Below are 21,683 nucleotides of genomic sequence, written 5' to 3'. Positions count from 1 at the left end.
AAGTGCTTTAAGATAAGTTTTTGCAACTGTTTGTTTGCTGAAGTTATACATTGTAGTCCTGATTTGTGTAATTAACCATGTGTAATTATAAACAGTCATTTTGAGATGACGTACATCACTTATTTCTTTGTCTTAATTGCAGTCAAACATATCTCCTATATGGAGTAACAATTCTGTTTGGAGATCTGATGATGTTTGCTGGTCTTCTCCCTGTGATGCTTGTGACTCTTTGAGTGTCCCAACAGAAAGTATTGCTCTAGAAACTGAAAAATCTGCAAAATCAAATAAGGTACAATATTTCTTAGTCTCCTGAAAAATGAAGACTATGTTTCTGTCACAAAATATAAGAGATGCATTCATAAATTGTTCAGTACTGGAACACAAATGAGAAATCAGTGGCACACAGTGGGGCCGAATGGCCAAAAAGTGGAAAAAATTCAATATCTCAAGAACGGGTTAACATAGAAAGCTGGGGCCGGTCTCATTCAAAAAAGAACAAAAAAATACATAAAGTTCAACTGTTTTCATTGACATTTTGAAGTTAATTAAATAACTAATTAGGAAATGAAAGAGTATTGGAAATATAATTTTTTTTTTAAATTTCCGAAACAGGTTAAACTTATAAAAACAAGTTGCAACAAGTATTTTGAGCCTATATTTAAATTAAATATTGCTTAAAATGATTCCTTCAAGGAAGCTTAAAGACCCGGAGAGTTTTAAAAATAATAAAGTTTGAGATTCTTAGTCAATAGTTGGTTAAATTGAAAAAATACATACGATTCAAATTCAAGGAAATTAGATTAACAGTTCCTTAGCTGCTTCACTGATTTCCAGATGCTTTTTCTTTGGTTCGGGTCTCATGTTCGTAATAAAAGGATCCGAAGTCTCCAGTAGCTTGTGGAACACGTCTTCGTTGGTGGATATACGAGACATTTTCCGCGAGTTGGTGATCCTGAATGCCTTGTAATCTTTATTCCTACTTTCTTGTGCCTCTTCTGACAATATTCCGACTGGGAGAATCGACTTCTGCACTATTTCAGCACCGTGTAACAAAATCTTATGAACTGTGGATAGCATGTAGTACCATGAATACTTCTCAATGGCCAGCTCTGCTGTTTCTTTTGAGAATAGTCAGAATTTCTCTGGGTCAATCATTGCATTGCTGTTTATGACTTCCAGAATGGTAGCGATCCGGTGGATTAGAATTTCGTCGACTCCCGTTATTGCACTTGTGACCTTGCAATCATTGAAAAAACGTCTGGCTGTGTTGCCATTATTTGAAGATCCGCAACCCTGCTTAACAAAGTCCACTTTGATGCCGACTTTCTCAAGAAACTCTTGTAGAATAAGTTTCTTTTCGTTTTCGTGCATGTCTCTGTTGTCTTTTGTAGTCCTCCATTTTTCTAATTTTTTGTTGTATGCAATGTGAAGGATGTATTTCATACGCTTGATTCTGGCATGTAATGGAGAGATACCAAATTCGAGAGCATTCACATTAAGAGGTTTCTGTTGGATTTTTGCTAAGTCGTTCATTTTCGAAGGTAAAGCATTGCATATGTAGCAGCCACTTGCAGACTTTGTATTTGTGATGGCTTGAGCTACCTTGCCGTCCAACATTGTCATCACCAACATGTGTCGAATACGGATGACATTAATGCCGATCACAACTTGGGTAATTTCTAACTTCTCTATTTCTTCTTCAACCTTTTTTTTTTTCAACTCGTGCCAAATCAAGTGTCTCTTTCTGGAAGATGTATCTCAAGCGCCTGCAATATTTTGTTGAAGAAGGTCGGCCGTTTTCCCAAATCGATCCATTTTGATCAACATCAATTGGAATTGTGAGCTTCAGAGGAACTATGGACGTCATGAATAAATTCGAGTCACTTATTTCGTTATTGCTTATCGAATATTTTTGGGCAAATTTACTTTGACCTGAGGCACCGTCGAATCCCCATTTCGTTGTCAATATTAATTCATGTTCATTTAATTTTTCTAGTTCTAGGGGTTTTGTTTCCAGAATTTGTTTAGCTGTATGGTCAAGCAAATTCTGCAAAGGGACAGCTGCAGATGTTTCGCTAATTAACATATTATCAGGGTAGCATTGCTTCTTTGAGATGATTAATTTTTTATAACTTGGAAAAACATGGCATCCAAGGTCTTTTAGTGTTTGTCGAATCACCTCGTACTGATATTTTGTCAGATTGGCCTGGAGAAATATTGCTAATGCTTGATCGACTGACAAAGCTTTGGGTTTATCGTGCTTTTCATGTGTCGCAGCTGCGTTAATCAAGCTTTGTTGGTATGATGCTTGAAGTTTACATATTTTATTCTTTTTGCTTCGTTCACCAGAATCATCAAAGTCTTTACTTGGTCTCCCAACACATCCTGTAGATTCCTGCTCCGGTATGTTGAAAACGTATTCATTTTCCATCCACTCGCTGAACAATTTTTTGAACCTCTCCCGGTCTCGATTTACTTTATCTTTTTTTTTATTAAAATGAGGCAAGAAACTCTTGCTAAGAGCTGTCAGCATTAAAGAAATGTTTCCTTCGTCAAATTCAGGGTGATTTTGTCGAAGGAATACGTCGAAATTTGTACCACTTCACAAGCACTCACACAAATCACGGTATTTAATTTTGATAGAGCTTATGACTAGACAACATTAGCAACTAGACTGAACTCAAATAAAAAAAGGTTTTGACGTGGGGAAATGTTTTGTCTGAGCCAATTCTATTCAAAATAGTGCAACAAACAAATACGTACTCTAACCCTTTCCTTTCTTTTCTGTGTTATGATCGGATAGGCAGATAAAGGCAGGTGATTTGTGTTCTAATGTTTACTTAAGCACCCCTAGTTTGATAAATAACCTTCCCCATCGCGGAGGAAGCCGGAGCTTTTTTTGTTATCTTAGCTGTTCTCAATGCCAATTTAAAATTCCTAACTTATAACGTTGTAAAGCGCTGTAATATTTTTTTGCACTGTTTGACTGATGAGAGGTTTAATTGACCATCGTAGAACAGGGGAAAAAATTGATTATTTTTTTCTGACTCTTTTACACTTTTTTATCACTCATCTTGAGTAGGGTGGAATTTGGTCAAACTTACATAATTCTGACTTTGAGCCTAAATTAATGGGAATACCCTCGATACAGCGGAAAAAATCATGCCTTTCCTATATCTTGTATTTTATATAGTGTGAGAATCATACACCAGATAATCAAAATAAGCGCTTTCGAAAATCAGATTTTTTCCACTCTGGCACCACTGTGTGGCATGCTCTAAAGATTGGCGTGAGTGGCTCCCGAAAGGGACAAAACAGTAATAAGGGGGCACCTCAGGATTTTCTCCCACGGAACATTTTTGAAATTGAAGTTGGAAGGATGCAGTTTTATGCAATCTTTAGTAATGTTAGATACTGGTGTGTGTATCCGCATCTGCTCTGTTAGTCAAGCTGCCTTAAAGGCCTTGAATAAAGATGTAATAACATCCCACATTGTTTGGGAATTCTATGATATTCATGGAAATGACAACCAAGGTGATCAAACCTATAGGCAGAAAACACTTCACAATGATACAGGATGTGAGTAACAGTTTTCTAATGGAAAAGGCAACCTTTGCTAGCTGTATCATTACTGACACCCATTATAACAAGGGGCTGCTTTAAGATGTAGTGACTGGTGAGAAGGTTCATAGCCTTCCTAATACTATTTCTACTAAGTCTTAAGAGCTCCTTTGCGGTAATACTAGGACACCTCATTTAAGCTCTTTATTATAGCCTGAGGTTGCCCATCTAAGTTATGCCAGTCCCAATATTGTTTTTGATTAAAAAAATCAAAAAACTGCAGCCATGATAAGATTTTTTGAAATCCCAATTGCTGGTTCAGGACCAACAAAAAGGTACCAGAACCTTTCCTGGCAAGGTCATCAGCTCCTTAATCAATTCCAATGCCAGAGTGCCCTGGTTCCCAACAGAGAGTGACCTCATTCACATTTGCAAAATCGCAAAGCATATCATAGCATTTCCAAACAATGTATGATGTCATTACAACTTTATTTGGGACCTTTAAGACAGCTTGACTATCACAACTGATTTGAACACAATCCTAAAGATCTAACACTACCATAAACAAAATTACATGTTTAACACTTCAATTCCAAAAATTTTCAGGGGGAGAGTCTCCCCCCTCCCCTATTTTTGTGTGAATGTTTTACTTACAATTAGGTTATGATTAAACATTTATAAATCAAAGTTTTAATGCAAAGAAACACAAATTTTATCTTCTATCCTTTCAACAAACCTCAATATCTAAAATAGAAAAAAAAATCATTTACAACAAAGATTGCATTTTTCACTGCATTTACTATATGAAAACAGGCAATTTAACTTCTTATTGAATGAAAAAATTTCAAAATTATATTTTAATCTGAAAACGGTGAAAAATCTTAACGATTACTGCAATGATCGCTGAAGTTTTTTGGTAAATTAAAAAATAATGAAAAAAATCTCTGATTTTGCATGATTTTGCTCAGTTTATTATTTTTGTTGTGCTCGATCTTTGAAGAGTTTCTTGCAGTTTTTAAAAATAGTTTTAGCCAAATCATTTTAAAAAGCAAAAAAAAATCAAACATGAATGGTGAATGGGAAATTGGAAGAAAACCTAAATAAGTGGATAAAGCTATCGCAAAAAACAAGTAGATTTGGCAGGTATGCATTTGAAAAAAATAAGGATCCTGCAAACTTCCATATGCACACCATCAGTTTTTTTTTTATCTCTGCGACAGTGCTCTTCCTGGAATACCTTACCCCAAGTAAAGTTATTTTTTTATATTTGTTTTAATTTTCTAAATATAATAAAATCTATGAAATGTTTTTATTTTTATATTATGTTTTCTATCAAAGTTTTTTTTTTTTTTTTTAAAAAATAAGGAGCCTGAAAGCTCCCATATGCACACCTCCCATTATTTTGTGTCTCCGGCAGTGCTCCTCCTGGAATAGGACCCCAAATAAAGTTATTTTTTTACATTTGTTTTAATTTTCTAATTATAATAAAAATCTTTGAAGTGTTTTTATTTTTATATTACGTTTTCTATCAAAGTTTTTTTTTTCTTTTAATAAGAGTGAAAATAGTGTCAGTTGTCTACTGTACACATTTTTCTAGTGTTTTTGTGAAAAAAATTCAAAACTACTAAACCTTTTGAAAAATAAAATAAGCATTGTTTTTAATAGAACTGAAAAGTATACCTTGTTTTTAGTTCAAGAAGAAACACTATTTGTGTTTCATAATGTTATTGATCAAATTTCTATAAAATGATGCAGGGGAATGGGTGCCATCCTTAAAGTTCACCATGGGTGCTAGTCCCCACAAAAATGCTCCACTGTGAGAAATAGTCAAGTCCTAACAAGAGGTACAACCTGGGATGGAGAACCCCCCTTTCAGAGCATTTAGTTTTAAGCCAATTTGCAGCACATTTCAATGCACTAAATATGATCACTGTCATGGAACCAACAATATTTATAGAAAATTTTTCTTCTACCACTCAGCCTTAAGTCAACAACAACCGGCTCAAAGCCATATTTACAGGGGGTTCAAGAGAGGAGAAACACCGTACAGGGCCACTAGTTGTTGATTGATTAGTTTTTTTTCCCCCCCCAAAATGGCTCTTTCTTCAAAAAATTTTCTATGCCTAATGGTACCATCAGGCCCAACTCTTGGGGTAGGGGGACCTACCCCAAGAGTTGGGCCTGCGCCTAGAACGGCAGATTTTAGAAGTAGCAAATTTCATGATGGCTAAATGTAAGGAGGCCAAAAAGGAAGAAAAAAATGAAAAACTCAAATTTGTTTCTTAGCTTTTCTCCTTTGCAGCTCAAATTGTTGCAATACGTGATAGTATGATCAATGATTTAAAATATATATATATATATATATATATATATATATATATATATAATACATACATATATTATTTAGACTAGGGGTGGCACTTGCCAACAAGGCATGGGGCAGCAAAACTACTAGAGCCAGCCCTGGGTACCACTGTACAGTTTCAATGGCAGAAAAATGATTGTGAATGGATTCAAATACAGTAGAAGACCGTTATAATGCAGACCTTGGGACCAGAGCTTTTCCGTTATACAAGTTTTGGCACTTTTTGGTCATTTCACAAATTTCGAAAATAATGTTCAGAATATATCTATATATTGGAACTTCAGAAGGGGTTTTATCTGCAATGAGTAGCAAAGGCACTAATCATAGAATTAGTCATTCACAAATAAATATAGTGTACAATCAAAAGAAAGTCTTGCACTTCTGGTAGCTTCATGGTTTGCATAACAGCTGCATTTTCAAGAGACATCTGGTGTTTTCTCTCTACTGTGAATAATAATTTTCATTTAAAAGCTTTGAATCATGATAGAAAACTGTTTCAAAATTTAATTTGCCTAACAATTTTTATGTTTGCAAAGCAAAACAGAGGGATTTTTTTTAACTTCAAAATCTATTGTTTACTTCTGAAAAGTTGTGTGGTTTATATAGAATTGCGTCACATTGGTTGGCGTTATAAAGGTATTCCACAGTAGTGAAACAGCCGTGACTTCTCTTTCTCATTTCATTGATTCTCTATGTCATAAAAACAAATAAGCGCTGTGTTTTTGCTTTTCTCCCCCTTATCCTTTTCTTTTTTCATTTCTGAGTGAAAAGGGAGAATCATTGTTTTTTATGAATTTATGAATGAATTTTTCATTCTCTCTCTCTCTCTCTCTCTCTCTCTCTCTAGTGTAACAATTTTAGCCACTTTTATCCTTGCAAAATTTAATGCATTAATTGTAGCAGTGAAGTTAATAACTTTTTTTTTTTTTTTTTTTGTCCCAAAACTGATTTAATATCGAAATTGCATGTTTTCCATTAGAACTAGTTCATAGTTGTTAGTTGTTGAATAAATTATTATCTAAACTTCTTACTATTTAATTTTATCACTAATCTTATAATTTATTTTATCACAATTTCTTGACTGGTTTAAAAATTGTATGCAATAATATTGTTAATTTCACAAGTGAAGCATTTTAAGAGTTAAACAAAAGTTAAGGTAAAATTTAAATGAAATTATTCTTTTGGATAAAGAAGTTTTATTTTTCAAGCAAAGCAGTTACTGAACTGTGTTCTTCTGCATTCTGCCACAAATGCACCTTTTATATATTTGATACATGTTATGTAATGTAAGTACAAATAAAAATCAAGAAATTAGCAAAAAATCAATTTAAAAATTAATAAAATAATTTTTACAAAATTTGATTTTTCGACACAAATTTCATAAGTTTTGATTTGTTACGTAATTTAAAGATTTTTTGTTCCAATTGGAACTATATGCTTATCTATAACGATTTAGAAATGAGCTTTTTGACATCAATTAGGGTAGACACTTTGTGTATATGTATAATAATTGTATATATGCATAACATGCCATATGTGTATTTGATATATATATTAATGTATTCATTTTAGATAACTGCTATTGGAGATTTCAACCCATTTCATACCCCAAATCCTCTTTGGATACCTCAGTCAAATGATATAAAGGAAAATTACACAGGCTCAACTGAATCAAGCACATGGTCTTTCAGTTTGTTTTCGGATCCTTCACATGGTTTATCACCTGAAAGCTCTGTTGATCAGTTTGAAAATGATGGAATCGAAACTAGAAATGCAAATTCATCAAGTTAAGTTATTTAAGCACTAAATGAAGAAATGACATTATGAAATCAATTTTTATTCTAGATTTTATGATCCCCTGAAAATAATTACAAAAAATGAGGTCTAATTTAAGATGTCTTAAATATTTATGTAATAAATAACTTGAACTTTAAATCATTCAAAACGTTTTTTGTGATATAAAAAGACTTTGTTTGATATTTCATAGATTGTTTTTCTTTAGATATTGTTGCAAAAGATTATTTAAAATATCAATTTGATTTCAGTTTAGTTTGGTTGCAAATGTGTAGCTGAATTTTGCATTGAGAAGAGATAAAATGAAGGGAGTGAAGACTTTCATTCGTGAAGCCAAGACCCCAAGTCACGTGATAGATTTTAAAGCAAAGCATTGGAGGAAATCAAGTTTCTTTTGCCTTTTTCATGCAAAAGGCGCCAACCATTCGTTGTTGTTTTAATCATGTGACTTGGGGTCTTTGGGTCAGCTTTTGCTAAGCCAGTGACTGGACTTGCTCCCTCCATTTACTAATTCCTGCTCTAAGGAGTTTTGTGATATTTTTTTCTTTTTTTAATTTATTGTTAAATCTGTGTAGAAGGAATAAATTATATCCAATTCTGTATTTGCTTAATAGATTCTTGAAATGAAAGAAAAAATACTTCAAAGAACAGAAAATTTAGAAATAGATTTCACCGATTTTATCAATTTTAATTGATTATTAGTTGACGGTAAAAAATTGCAATGATCAATCATGAAAATACTCTAACCTGTGCTCTCAAATTTTAAAGTAATATTCCCATAATGCATTTTCAATGTATTGATTCAAATTTTGTAGTATTCAAGTAAAAGTTAGCATTTAAAGATAAGTTATCAAATTATTTTTATTGTGTTCTTATTTTAACAAACCATGAAGTTCATCAAACAATACAAAAATTGAACTGGTTTAAATAAAATTTGTGTTCTATAAATTTAACCATAATCTTATATCCAATGTGATGTCATCAAAAGCAATGAATTTATTTACAATTAGAAAGTTTTTTTTTAATGTTATGTTTATTACAGAAAAAAAAATTCCATGTATGTTAAAAGTCGTTTGAATATTGAGTAGTACTCTTGTGAAAACCAGGTGTAATGCAGAAATCTATTTTACTGTTTATGTTCATTTTGCATTTTACCTTAAGTCCCATAATGATTGATCATTCTATTGTTGCATTTGTTTTTCTCTTAGTTATAGTTGCATATTTTGGAAAAAGTCTGACGATACACTTTTTTTAAAAAATATTTCCCTTGGTTTATGACATATAGCTTTTTAAATTATTCTTTACATTTTTCCCGTTATGGTGATCAAGTAATTTCTTTTGAAAATTAAGATTTATTTTTCTTGTTGTTAATCTATACCTTGCATATTTATAATGAAAGAACACTTTATTGTAGTGAAATTACCAAAATGATTTCCAGTTTTCTCACTCCTTCAAAATCTCTTGCTAGAATAACTACAAACCACAAATGCAGATCATTATCAAAATTAAACAATAATCATCCTTTCATTTTCCTATTTTCACAATAAAAGTAGACTTGCCATAAAGTTATTTAGTTTACAATGTCATAAAATCACATCTTTATATTTTGATTGGACAACTTGATTTAAAGAGAAAATGTCTGAACTGGATCTTTAAATTGAACGAGAATAAACTGAAAAACAGTTATGTTTATAGTTTTAAAATGTATAAGACAGCAAATGGAAGTAAAATAAATAACATATTATATCTTACTAAATTTCTATTGAAAAAAGGATTCAGTTTTGTTATAGTGTTATTTCTAGGATGTGTGGATCCAACATTAAAAGGTAAATATTGTGAAACGTGACCTTTTCAATTGCTACTTTCAAATTGATTTTTGGTTGCATTTTATGCAATAATTTCTATTTTCAATTTACTTTAGCTTGCAAGTAAATTAAATTTTAAGATATTTAGAGGAACTAGCTAAATATGCCCTGTTGTCATGTGTCTTAAAAGTTTTTAATATGTAATATGCCTTTTTTAATTTGAGATTGCATCTATATAGAAAAAGGAGACGATGCTTCTTTCTGTGTTGATTTGTTTGTTTGTGCTTAATGGCCAGGAGAACCCATAGCATCTACAGCCTTGAAACTTAGTGCGAAATTTTAACATAACAGGGGGGACTGCTCCTGGAAGCCCTTTTTCTAAATTTCGAATTTATTATTTTTTCTAATTGATTTTTGAGCTGAGATTTCTGGAAATCATTTGATTTCATCTAATTGAGGGAGGATCCCCCTTTACACTATATGTTGTTAGGAAGGGCTTTGCTTTCTGCACAAGAAAAAGTTTGTTCCAATCCTCTCCATTTATTGAAACAGTTGATGTAAGCGCTTGTAATTTAGCCAACATTCAAGACCAAACTCGATTCACATTTTTTTAAATTAAGCAAAAAGTACAGAAAGTTGATTCAGCAAGCCATGTTCGAAAAGGTTAAATCTGAATGTATTTCCCTTTTTTCTAATTACGCATTTCAATTCAATGGAAGATATGATTATTTTCTTTTTCTATTTTTACTTCCTATTACACGGTAAAGGAAGTATTGTATTCGCAAAAGAAATTTCACTCAAAAACCTGCCTTAATTTCCATTTTGCTCGCCCCCCCCCCCCCCCCCCCCAAAAGAATATTGAGTTTTTTTTCAACCCGACCATACGTGGATATATGCCTTAGAACGTATAAACACCAAAAATATCCATTTTGATGATCCCCGAGTTAATTACAATGAGTTTTCTCATGACGTCCGTATGTAGGTATGTATGTGCTTATGTATCTTGCATAACTCAAGAATGGTATGTCCTAGAACATAGTTTCCCAAACTGGTCCACGGATCCCCGGGGGCTAGGAAGTCCATGCCAGGGGATCTGTGTGGTGCTATCCAGCTAAAACATTAAATATAATTGAGGTTGAAAGACGAGTAACAATATATTTTAATTCATCTAAAAGAAAGCACATTTATGAGGAATAAAAAAGTTCTTGCCTAAGTACATGCAGGACATAGCAGCTCCCTCCCCCCCTCCCTCCTAACTCGACGAAGTAAACGCACTACACATTAATTAATTTTGTGTACATGATGAAGTTCATATTGCTACAAAACTATATTGAGTAAAATGCAAACATTGAGGCACATTTTTACAGCTGGAAAAATTACACTTCAGATTTTGTTCCAAAATTTTTAAAATATACTCATCAACATTCAAAATTTCAAGCAAAGGCTGAAATAGATCAAATGCTATAGTTTGCAGTCGATTTTAATAATTATGGCGTACCACTGTTTTATAAATGTGTTGCATAATATGCTTGCGCTTATTCAGGAAATCATTTGATTTGAAAGTAAACGTTTGAGATTTTTATAGTCACCAAATTTTGGGCAATAATCCTTTCATTCTGACCAAATGGTCAAGGCCTAAAATATTTAGTGCTCAGAATATATTGATATTATTAGCATACTTCTTACTATATTGAACCCACACCTGCTGGACTCTGTTGATGTAGTTAGTATGTGATGAATTGATAAACAGGAGTGGGGATCAATGTTGTAGCACTGGTGCAAGTGGAATTAGTGGATGAATTTTTCTATATTAACGGTAAGCATACTTTTTTAGTATTATAATTGCATTTAAAGCATTAATAATGCATTGGTTGCGATGAATGAAACTGCTTGTAGTTTCTGAGGACTAGTGACCGATAACGAAAAGAGGGTAGTGGCTCCCTATAATTGAGGGAAACTTTGGGTTAGCGGCATTGTGAAGGCTACGCAGATCCTGAACACAGCATTACAATGCTGCCAGGGTAGGTTTACCCAAACCATAGTTAATAATTAAATTCTAATATGCCATAAAAATACAACTCATATGAAAAATTAACACATAACCTAGGCCAGCAGTATTTTGTTCACCAGCTTCAAAAGTTGATTTTTATTAGTAAACCTGCTGTAGAAACTTAGTGATAACATTTTTATTCCTAATTGAATTTCAAATAGAATTTTACTTCTATAACTCAAAGTAATTATGTAAGGAATGAAAACCAGACAAGAACTCTGAACAATGATTAAATAAATTTAAAGGAAAAAAAGCTTAAAAATATACTTAAAAAAAATAGATTTAACTGTGTCAATTTTTTTTTTTTTTTTTGCGCCAAAGGGGGGGGGGGTCTGAGAAGTTCGTAATTTTTTCGAAGGGGGCCAACGGAGGTCTGAAGTTTGGGAATATGTGTCCTAGAAAATTGGTATGTAGACTCCCTAGTGGGGTCTAGTTGTGTCCCTCCCTTTTTGGTTGCATTTAGATGTTCCAAAAGGGTTCTTTTACACCTTTTTGGGGGGAAATCATTGTTAATTTCAATGCAAACTCAGGTGGTGTTATGATTCGGCAAACACTTGGCAATATATCGTCAAACTTTTGGGCGACAAAATTGGAGGGTTTTTTTTTTTTTTTTAAATCTGTTTCCAACTTGGCCACTATTGGCGATATTTAGAGAGTTAACTGTTGAATCACATTAAAATTGCCAATATTGGGGAAATTAATCTATATAAAATGGGTTTCTTTTTGCTTCGGGTTCGCAACAAACTTGAGGTGAAAATATTGAAAGTGTTTCTTTGCTTACTCCAAGTTCAAGGCACTATTATCATTAAATTAGCATAAAAGGAAGTCATGTGATGCACACATCAACTCATTTTTTCTAGGGGAGAGAGGAATTTTCTCTTTGGCTCGAGATATGTGTTCTTAAATTATGTTCTTTTTCTGCATGGGAAGGCAAGAGAGTGGGATTATTGTTTTTATGTTTTTGTTTAAAGATTAGATCACTAATTTATCCAAGTTTGCTTCACTCTCTAATCAGTTGGGTACGGTCTCATGGTTGCTTGCAAAGTTTGGCCTTAAACAATGCAGTTGCCAGATTATTTTACATTTTAAAGCCGCTGTTAATGTGATTTAGTGACTTTTGATCTATCTGTGATTTAGTGACTAGTCTGATCTAGTTGTCAGAAAAATCTGACAGCGGATGGGAAGGTCTTGGGTTTGAATCTTTACTCGGGCATGGAAGTACTTTCTCTCTCCCATCCTTCTCCTTTCTTTGTGTGAATATGTTGTTATGCTGTGAATGGTTGACTACCCTATAAACGTATCCTTATGGAATGTGTTTACTGTGGAAGTCGGACTTCATGCCAAATTACAATACAGTTGGTTTTGATTTGGTTGGGTGTGCTGCTTCACTTGAAGCAGCACACCCCTAATTGTCCGACTGCATAAGATAGCAACATCATTTATTTGGTGAAATATTTTAAGTTGCAATAAAAAATTACAGGTTTTTTAAAGGATCTTTACGCATTCAGTTAAAAAATGTTTTTTTTTACAGAAAGAATTTACTCGTATTAAATATACCTTGATGTTTTGAATCAAAATGGTATTTCTAAAACAATTAAAAAGGAATACAATCAGGGAAGTGTATAATTTAGTTGTACTAATTGCTGAAATTTATATCTTTACGAAAATCATCAATTGAACTCTTAAGAAGCCGACTTATGGTGCTTTTACCCTATTATTGTTGTTATTATTATTTGAATTTGCTTAAACAGGTCAAAAGTGTTAATCATAAATTAATTAATGCAGGCTGTGAATTCACTACCTCATAAAAACACTTTTAGACTACACTAGGGTGAAATAAGTATGTTCGATATTTTAAAAAATCGATGGGTTTTTTTTGCTACTTCATGATGCTTGTCTATAAAAAAAATTTGTGGAATTAATACTTTACATTTATTCTATACATATCAAAACAATAAATGTTTCCTTGAATTTGAGCTGAATTTGATATAGACAAACTGAATCAAAAAATAGGAACAGAGTTGAATTTGAAAAGAAAAAAAGAAACATACTTGTATCCTAATAATGTCATTTGATCTGAACAGAATTGGATGTATTTTTCCTTCTCACCCTATTAAATCATATATTTTTGTTGAATAATTAAAAATAAAGGAAATGCCCTATCGATTTTGTTTCACAGTATTTGTTGTAAGGTTGTCTGACCAATAAATGAACATTTTAGCACTTTTTTTTTTTTTTTTTTGAAATTTATAACATCATTTCAAAAATTGTAGTATTCGGTATGTGATATTTTTTAATTTTTTTTTTTTTTTTTTTTTTGATATATGTGATCATTAAAATAAAATAAATACTGAGAGGACTTATATGGTTTTGGGGGGATTTAAATGAAAAGATATACAGCAGTCCAGTTAATGCACATGTCTAACCAGTGGTGGACTAACCAAAACTTTCTAGTCTTTTTTTTTTTTTTTTTTAGAAGTTAACCAAAGGAAGTTATCAATGCCAAGTCATCTAACAAAAATCTTGTAGCCCTGTATAAAAAAAATGAACTATTCATTTACTGGTCAAACTACCCTATAATATATTTAAGTACCTCATGAAAGTACAAACTAGATTTATATCAAAAATTACGTTTGTTATGTATGATTTTTTTAAACGCCTCATGCAAGTACAAAATCGTTATTTATTGAAAAGTAATGCAGATTATGTGATGTATATTTTCATTGAAATAAATATATCTCTTTAATATATATATGTATACAGGCAGTGTTGATACTTCTATGCAATTAATGCAATAATTTTGCTTTAAACGAAGTCAGCAATATGTAATACTCATATTTGTTATTATTCATTATTAGAGTGAAAAACTACATCTTGCCTTTCTAATTCAACAAATACCATTGGAAGTTTTTGACGCATCTTTATTTAGAAGTTCTGTGCAAACAGTTGTTAAATTGTATACTGTACATTAGATGAATACTCATGTGGATAATTTTGCTTCTTTATGATTTTAATACATTTCTGGTACCAAATTGTTCAAATTAAAATTGAAAATTTCATTGAATTAAATTTATCTTATAAATATAATTTCCGTAGAGTTAATAAAAGCAATGTTGACATTCCTATGCAGTTGGTGTAATAAATAATTTAGTTGAATCTTTCACTAAAATGCATAAATTCTTTAAATCAGATAATTTGCTATTGCCATGAATTTTTTTTAGTTGACAAATTTTAGTTGATAAACTTTTAAGACCTTTTTTTGTCGAAAAATAGGAATATAAAAGCCAGAACAAATTAAGAGGATAGTCAAGAATAATTCAAGTGATTAAAGTATTCTTGACTATCGTCTCAAGTTTATTCTGGCTTTTATATTGCTATATAAAACATACTCAGCATTCAATACTAATTACTAAATCACTATTAATTAAAATATATACATATTCTAATCAGGGGCGGACTGGCCCACGGGCGGGCAATGCCCCCCCCCCCCACCCCATGCGCCATTGTGGCTTCAAGCCTGACACCTTTTAGTTGCTGAATTTCCCATATCTTTTAATTTCCCCTTCCTTTTTTCTTGCACCTTCCCCCCCCCCCCCCCATAGTTGGCGCCCTCTCGAGGGACCCAGTCCGCCCCTGATTCTAATCTGCGCTATACTTTAATATTCTCATTTTAAATTAATGCTCGTTAGTGTATCACTCACTTATTATAATTAAAAATCATCTGGCCTGAATACCCTGGATTTATTTTTTAATTAAACTTGTCATGTCACATTTTGTCATCAAAAAACTTTATTTAATGCTACCAATTTTTGAATTAATCATTCGTGATTTTTAAAAAATGTTCTGTGCTGCATTTATTTTCTGAGATGACTTAAGGAGTCGTTGTTTAATATCAGTAGAGGTGAGGCCTAATTAAGAACAGTACAATACTTAAAGTGACGTATTTTAGCGGAACAGCCCCGCTCTGTCTGAATGTCCCGATTTTTCGCTGTTTGCCGCTTTTCTATTGAAATTCCACCAAAGGAGGAAAAATATAAATTAACTGGATATTTCAGTATTTTTGTAGCTATTCATTGTTAACTTTGAAATCTCTTCCTATAATCAAGATCCAGGGCTGCGGAGTTGGAAGGAAAATGGTTGACTCCGACTCCTGGATTTTGAAACTCTGACAATGGATTTTTTTAAATTTTACTGTATTTTTTCAATCATCTTCCCCTCTTTCTCCAGGGGAAGGGGAGGAAAATCTCTAAATAGAGATTGAAATATTAATTCCTTTCTATGAGAATTTCTCATTTTCTATTTTATTGTAAACCTAAGATGCATACAACGTTAGAAATTCAATTTAAAAATCAAAATTTTCAATAACTACGAGTATATAAAAAAGAATTTGAAAAAAAAATAGAACTGTTTTCAAAATTGCTCTAAAAAGTGAAACATAATTTTATTCTTCAAACACCATCAATAATACTTTTAAACATAATTTTTGAAGTTGTAACTAAAACACAAAAAGTAAAATACAGTGTAACCATGCTTCGTTCATATTTTTTTCAGTAATTCATCCAAAGTTAGGAACGAAACATTGGTATTGTTACTCAAATATGCTGTCATCAATGTATAATGTATGTGGTAGTGAAGAAACTGAGCCTGGTTAAATTTATAGTTGTAGTTGAGTTATGGCTGTGAATGATTTTATCTATCCTTTTTGGGACAACTTCAAAAATTATGTTTAAAAGTATTATCAATGGTGTTTGAAGAATAAAATTATTTTTCCCTTTTTAGAGCTATTTTGAAGTCAATTCTATTTTTTTTTTTTTTTTTTTTTTTCAATTTTTTTATTTCATTCTTTGTAGTGTAAATGTATTTCAGAAATAGAGAAGTTACCATCGCGAAACTTCACCTTATTTTTTTCATGAAAATGTTCCATAGTAAAAAAAAAAAACTATAAACACGCTTTAAACTTTAAGCAATTGGCACTAAAAATTTGTCTTTTTTCAACTCTGGAATTCATTTGTGCTTTAATTTAATTATAACCATTTAAATATTACGTTTTATCTAACTAATTTACATTTCACTGCATCATGGGTGCAAGACCTTCCGTCTCAGGAAGGATTTCCGTCTTGATGAAATTTCCTAGATGGAGGGCAGGACGGAAACCAATTCGACGATTTTCCTTCAGGTTTTACTTGAAAAAAAAAAAGCAGGAAAATTATGTATTTGAAAAATATGCTTTATTTATCATACCATTCTATAACCACGAATCTTACATCGACATTCTCTTGGGTTCTCTGAAAAGAAATCTCTCTCACTCAGTGTGAAACTCATGAGTTTCACATCGTGTTTTGGTTAACGTATCTTTCTTAGGCGTTATTGCATGAAGCAAATGTAGTTATCTCCTCATTTTTATTTTTAATCTGACGGAAAACTTGACATTGGAAAGAAGGGCTTTTAAATTAGTATTTATCTTGTACGCATAAGGATACTCGAATATTGAATCTTATAAGTATTGATATGTTACGCTTGATTAAAATGTTAAACGTTTATGAAACGCTTTTATTTCCCCATGATTCTAATCTAATGTTATCTAATATATCTGGTTGTTCTGGCAAATGATTGATAAATACCTTCCCTGTTTATTTTCAGTACGGATCATGCAATAAAAGTTGTCAACAACATATTAATTACTGAGCAATTCAAGTGTGAATATAAGAAAGTTATTGCAGGAACAGACAAATTAAAGTCATGAACACTTCTAAACTATGTTCGAAAATTGAAATGTGATCAAATGCCTTCGTATATATAAATCAAAATAAACAAAACACAATTGTATTCAAAAGCGCACACAACACAGGGAGGGGAGGGATCTTTATAGGAAGCAATAAAGGTGCCATTTTTCTCACCTAGGGTACCATCTTTCACCTACGGTGCACGTTGGGTGAAGGGAGCCAGTTTTTCACCCTTGCTAAGGGTGCAATTTCGGCTCTCTATCGGGTGCCGCTGGTGAACAAGCGTTTCACTCCTGAAAGGTGCCAAACACAACCTGTAGTTTTAATAGTGAATGCTTAAATAAAGAACAGAAAAAGCAACTTGAAGCCAAATTAATGCATTTATATTGGAAATTTCCATAAGAACTATACTTTTCTGATAAACTAAAAATCAACCAAACCATTAGCAAAATGTACAAGCCTACAAGATTAGTAAAGCGAAACAAAAACCAAAGTTTCTACCTTTTTTTTTAGTTGAAACGAAATCAAATCTAATACCATAATGATCTTCCTTTCGTCTTCATAAATGATCCCTAAAAAGGTCTCGATAAATAAATCATAAGAAGTGCAGTGAAGTAATGTAAAAACGTCAATAGCAGAGCTTTAACGTTTTCCAATGCTTTTTCGTGCGAATTTTGCCTAATAACGAAGTCCTTCACAGTTGTTGATCATTTCTGAAAGTTCACTTCTTTTTGTAAGAAATATGGTACTATATGGTTAAGAAATGGTTTAAAACAGTTTGAAAGGTGTCTACAAGTGCCAAACTAGGTATGTTTACATAAATTTCGGCTTACGCAAGGGATCTTGGAACGCATCCCTCGATAAGTCGAGACTTGACTGTAAGCACATATTTCAGCAACACAACGCACTTACAGTCAGTGGCGGATCTAGCCGATCATTTCGGGAGGGGCCATCCAAAATTTTTGAACAAACTCTCGAGAAACTTTATTAAAATGAATGATTCTAAAGGGAGATTGAGTGTGCGTGTTTGGAATCCACCCTTCCTAGAAATATTTTACCTTAGAGACTCTAAAAATCTAATTTTAAACTATTTTTACACGTATTAATAAAGCGATGAGGATTCGTGAGCTCTCCCAACGAAACATTTCGAAATTAAAGCCATAAATACGCAAATTTAGGCTCTCTTTGGTCTCGAGAGCAAGAGGTAACTCTGAGGACAACAGCATTTAGAGAACGTCCAAGTGTCTAAAGTTGGAATCAAGATATGATGCAAACGAAGGAGAAAAATTTAGGAACAGTAGTTCTTTTTCGAGGAGAGAGATATCATTTCTCTCCCAATTAAGGCCGAAATTTCTTTTAATGTAAAAAACATGTGTTAAATTTTGTTATTTTTTCATAATATTTTCGTTTTTTTCTCCTTAAAAAAAAAAATCCTACAATCACATGGCTTTGGGAGGGGCCATGGCCCCCATGGCCCCCCTCTAGATCCGCGCCTGCTTACAGTTGGGGCTATGTTCTGGGCAGCTATCATACACGAAACATAGTCAACCCTAATATTGATCCACAGCACCATGAGAGCAAAGTAGTACCTTAGGGTCATGCTGCAGTCACATGTGTTGACACTCATGGTGGAGTCCCAGGGGCCATTTTTAACAGGACAATGCTCGATCACACACGTTTAGGGTTGTCAGGGAACTTAATCTTCCACATTATCGCTTTCTAAGGCTTGCATGATGGCCTGATTAGTCACCAATCGAGTATATCTGAGATCACTTGAGCCGATAAATTGGACAACCTTTTAGTTTCATCGAATTAGTGGCGCGTTAACAGTAACTGTGGTACGAGATGACGAGACGTACGACTTCGTAGGAGACTGCTATGCAAAATGCTCGACTGAATCGCCTCGTCCATTTATGCTAGAGGAGTCTCAACACGGTACCTAAACCTCTATTCATTTGGGATTTTTCCAGTAATATATAACCATTTTGCTTTCATTTTGTAATCGCTTTCTAATATCGATGTTACCATTACATGTGTAAAATTTTATTTCATCCTAACTGGTGTTGCATTTCGTGCAGCCAGTAGTGTATTTTTACAGTTCATGACGGTAAAACACTACTTTTGCTCTTCATTAAGAGTAAATGTTAACGTTTAAATAAATGTTAAAAATTTATTTCCAATGTCGCAATACTAAACGTTTGTCTTGTATTTGAAACACTTATAAGGAAACTCCGTCCCCTCTCCTAATCCTTTTATCAACTTTTGATTTTCCTTTAAAATTTTAATTTATGAATTTTAAAAATGTCATAGTATTTTGACGAGCCAAACGCTATTCTAAATATGTTACGTGAGGTCTTTTAGTTCCATTGAATCAAAAAGAAATATATATATATTTATATATATATATATATATATATATATATATATATATATATATATATATATATATATATATATATATATAAGCTGTAACAAAAAAGGGGATCAACTATCCACGGTCTCTCCTATACAGGGTGTTTCTGAACTCGTGGGCAAAACTTTAAGGAGTGATATTACATATCAGGACAAACAATATAATGGTAAAAATAAGGGTCCCAAACGTCTTCCGGAGAAGATAAGCGCCATTAAAGTTTAGCCTCCAAAATTTCAAATGAACATAAAAAACGAAAAAAATTGGTCGATTCGTTTGCAATTTTCACTAAAATCAATCTTTTTATCAGTATTCTCTTGAAAATAAATTTTGAGGATGTAGCTTAAAAAATGCCGATAGAGGGCGCTTTAGACTTTGGAGCAACGAACAACTATTTTTGCCGCTATTTTTGGATCTCATTATGCTTGGACTTAAGCTTAAATTTTCAGCTCAAAATCAGAATCATTAAGAGTGATTAAGTTAGCACTAACTGAAACGTGTTCAGAAGTTGAAATACACTCTGTCACAAAAAAAATACATTCACCCAGAAGGAAACGAGCGATCTTCCTGAAACTTAAAATGCATGTAGACTGAAAATATGAAAAAGATTACAAATTCACAACAAAAGATTGTTTTATTAAGAAGTTGTGAAACAATAAAGGTTACAAAACCGGAAGTAGTGTAGCCTCCTCTAGCAGCTATGCAAGACAAAACACGACGTGGTATGGAGTGAAATAGGTTACTTATGACCACTGGGACTGAATCGGGATTCATCATTGAAGATAAGAAGCCTAATCTCACAACCCAGCTAATCAAGTGTAGAAAAAATCCAATCCATCGCAATGGACCGCAGATTCAAGATACTAGCGTCTTCTAGTCTACTCCGGATTGTTTTTCTTGATACCATTAGTTTCTAGTAAGGTGTTAAGCAGCATGGAACTAATGTTAATGACCTTGTGGATATGGTTGTGACCGGGCTTATGATTTGCAATCTTCGCATTCATATCTGTTTCTAGAATGACTTAACTGACCGCAATGGAGTGATTCACTTCTTTTCGCCTACATTAAGCTACTAACCATATCGCTCCAACAGGAACATAGCCAAGGGGGGGGGGGGGGCGGACCCCCCCCCTTCCCGATAGGTCGCTGTCCTCCCGCACTTACATAAACAGAATGGACAGTATTCATGTGACATCACTGCGAGTAAAAACCGGCACTGCAGTGCATTGTGGGAGCTGTAGCAGACGACAATCCGGTGCAACAACGTATAATAACACTAGCATTTATGCGGCTTATAAACTCTTTTTTTCTATTTAAAAATGAGAGGTTTTTTAAAGCTTTTAACTAAGAAACGTTGTAAAACAATTATGAATCATTCATTTAATACGAAATACTCTCTTTATTATTGTGCTTTCATGGATTTTAGCCTCTTTGGTTGGTCAAAATACTCGCAGGGGACCGTTGCCAAACCGTGAATAAGGTCCATTTTCCAAAATAATTAAATAAATACATAAATTCTTTTGTCCTAAATATTTTCATTAATCGACAACTTTCTCACGCTCAGTTTAGTTCAGAACAACAGAACCTCTGGGAGTGGTGGGGGGGGGGGGTGACAGAAGTCTTCAACCCGTAGTACTCATCACAGACCTGCCCAAAGGAGACATCATCCTAAGTCCTCTGCCCCGCAAGAAAATCGCCAGCAGCTATCCGAAAGTACCCCTCCTCGCAAAGAAATCACCGGCAGCTCGTAGACAAACATTTATTGTCAATGAAAGGTTGATGAGAGTCATCAATGATGAAAATGTCGGAGACAGGAAATTTGTACGAATGCTTTTGCAGGAAGGTCATACAAAGAGGAAAGCGACACTTGTGGGATCAGTCGCCCTTGTAATATAGCGCCGTCTTTTTAGAAGGTGCCTAAGGCTCCTAGAGTCGTGGATAGTGCAGAGGTCACGGTCACACATTCACTTTCTCT

General features: G+C 33.2%; 1 protein-coding gene across 1 annotated transcript in view; it reads left to right on the top strand.

Annotated features, from left to right (window-relative positions):
* Positions 1-7,717, top strand: part of LOC129231070 (transmembrane protein 131-like) — a 173,632-nt gene extending 165,915 nt beyond the window's left edge. Inside the window, exons 32-33 of the mRNA XM_054865318.1 lie at positions 143-289; positions 7,499-7,717. Coding sequence (XP_054721293.1) covers positions 143-289; positions 7,499-7,717 — 366 coding nt within the window. The remainder of the gene's footprint in view (positions 1-142; positions 290-7,498) is intronic.
* Positions 7,718-21,683: the final 13,966 nt, after the last annotated feature.

Source organism: Uloborus diversus, chromosome 10 (genome assembly GCF_026930045.1).
Source record: "Uloborus diversus isolate 005 chromosome 10, Udiv.v.3.1, whole genome shotgun sequence".
NCBI lineage: Eukaryota > Metazoa > Arthropoda > Arachnida > Araneae > Uloboridae > Uloborus > Uloborus diversus.
Note: the sequence above shows the minus strand (reverse complement) of the source record. Positions and strands in the feature narration are given on the sequence as shown.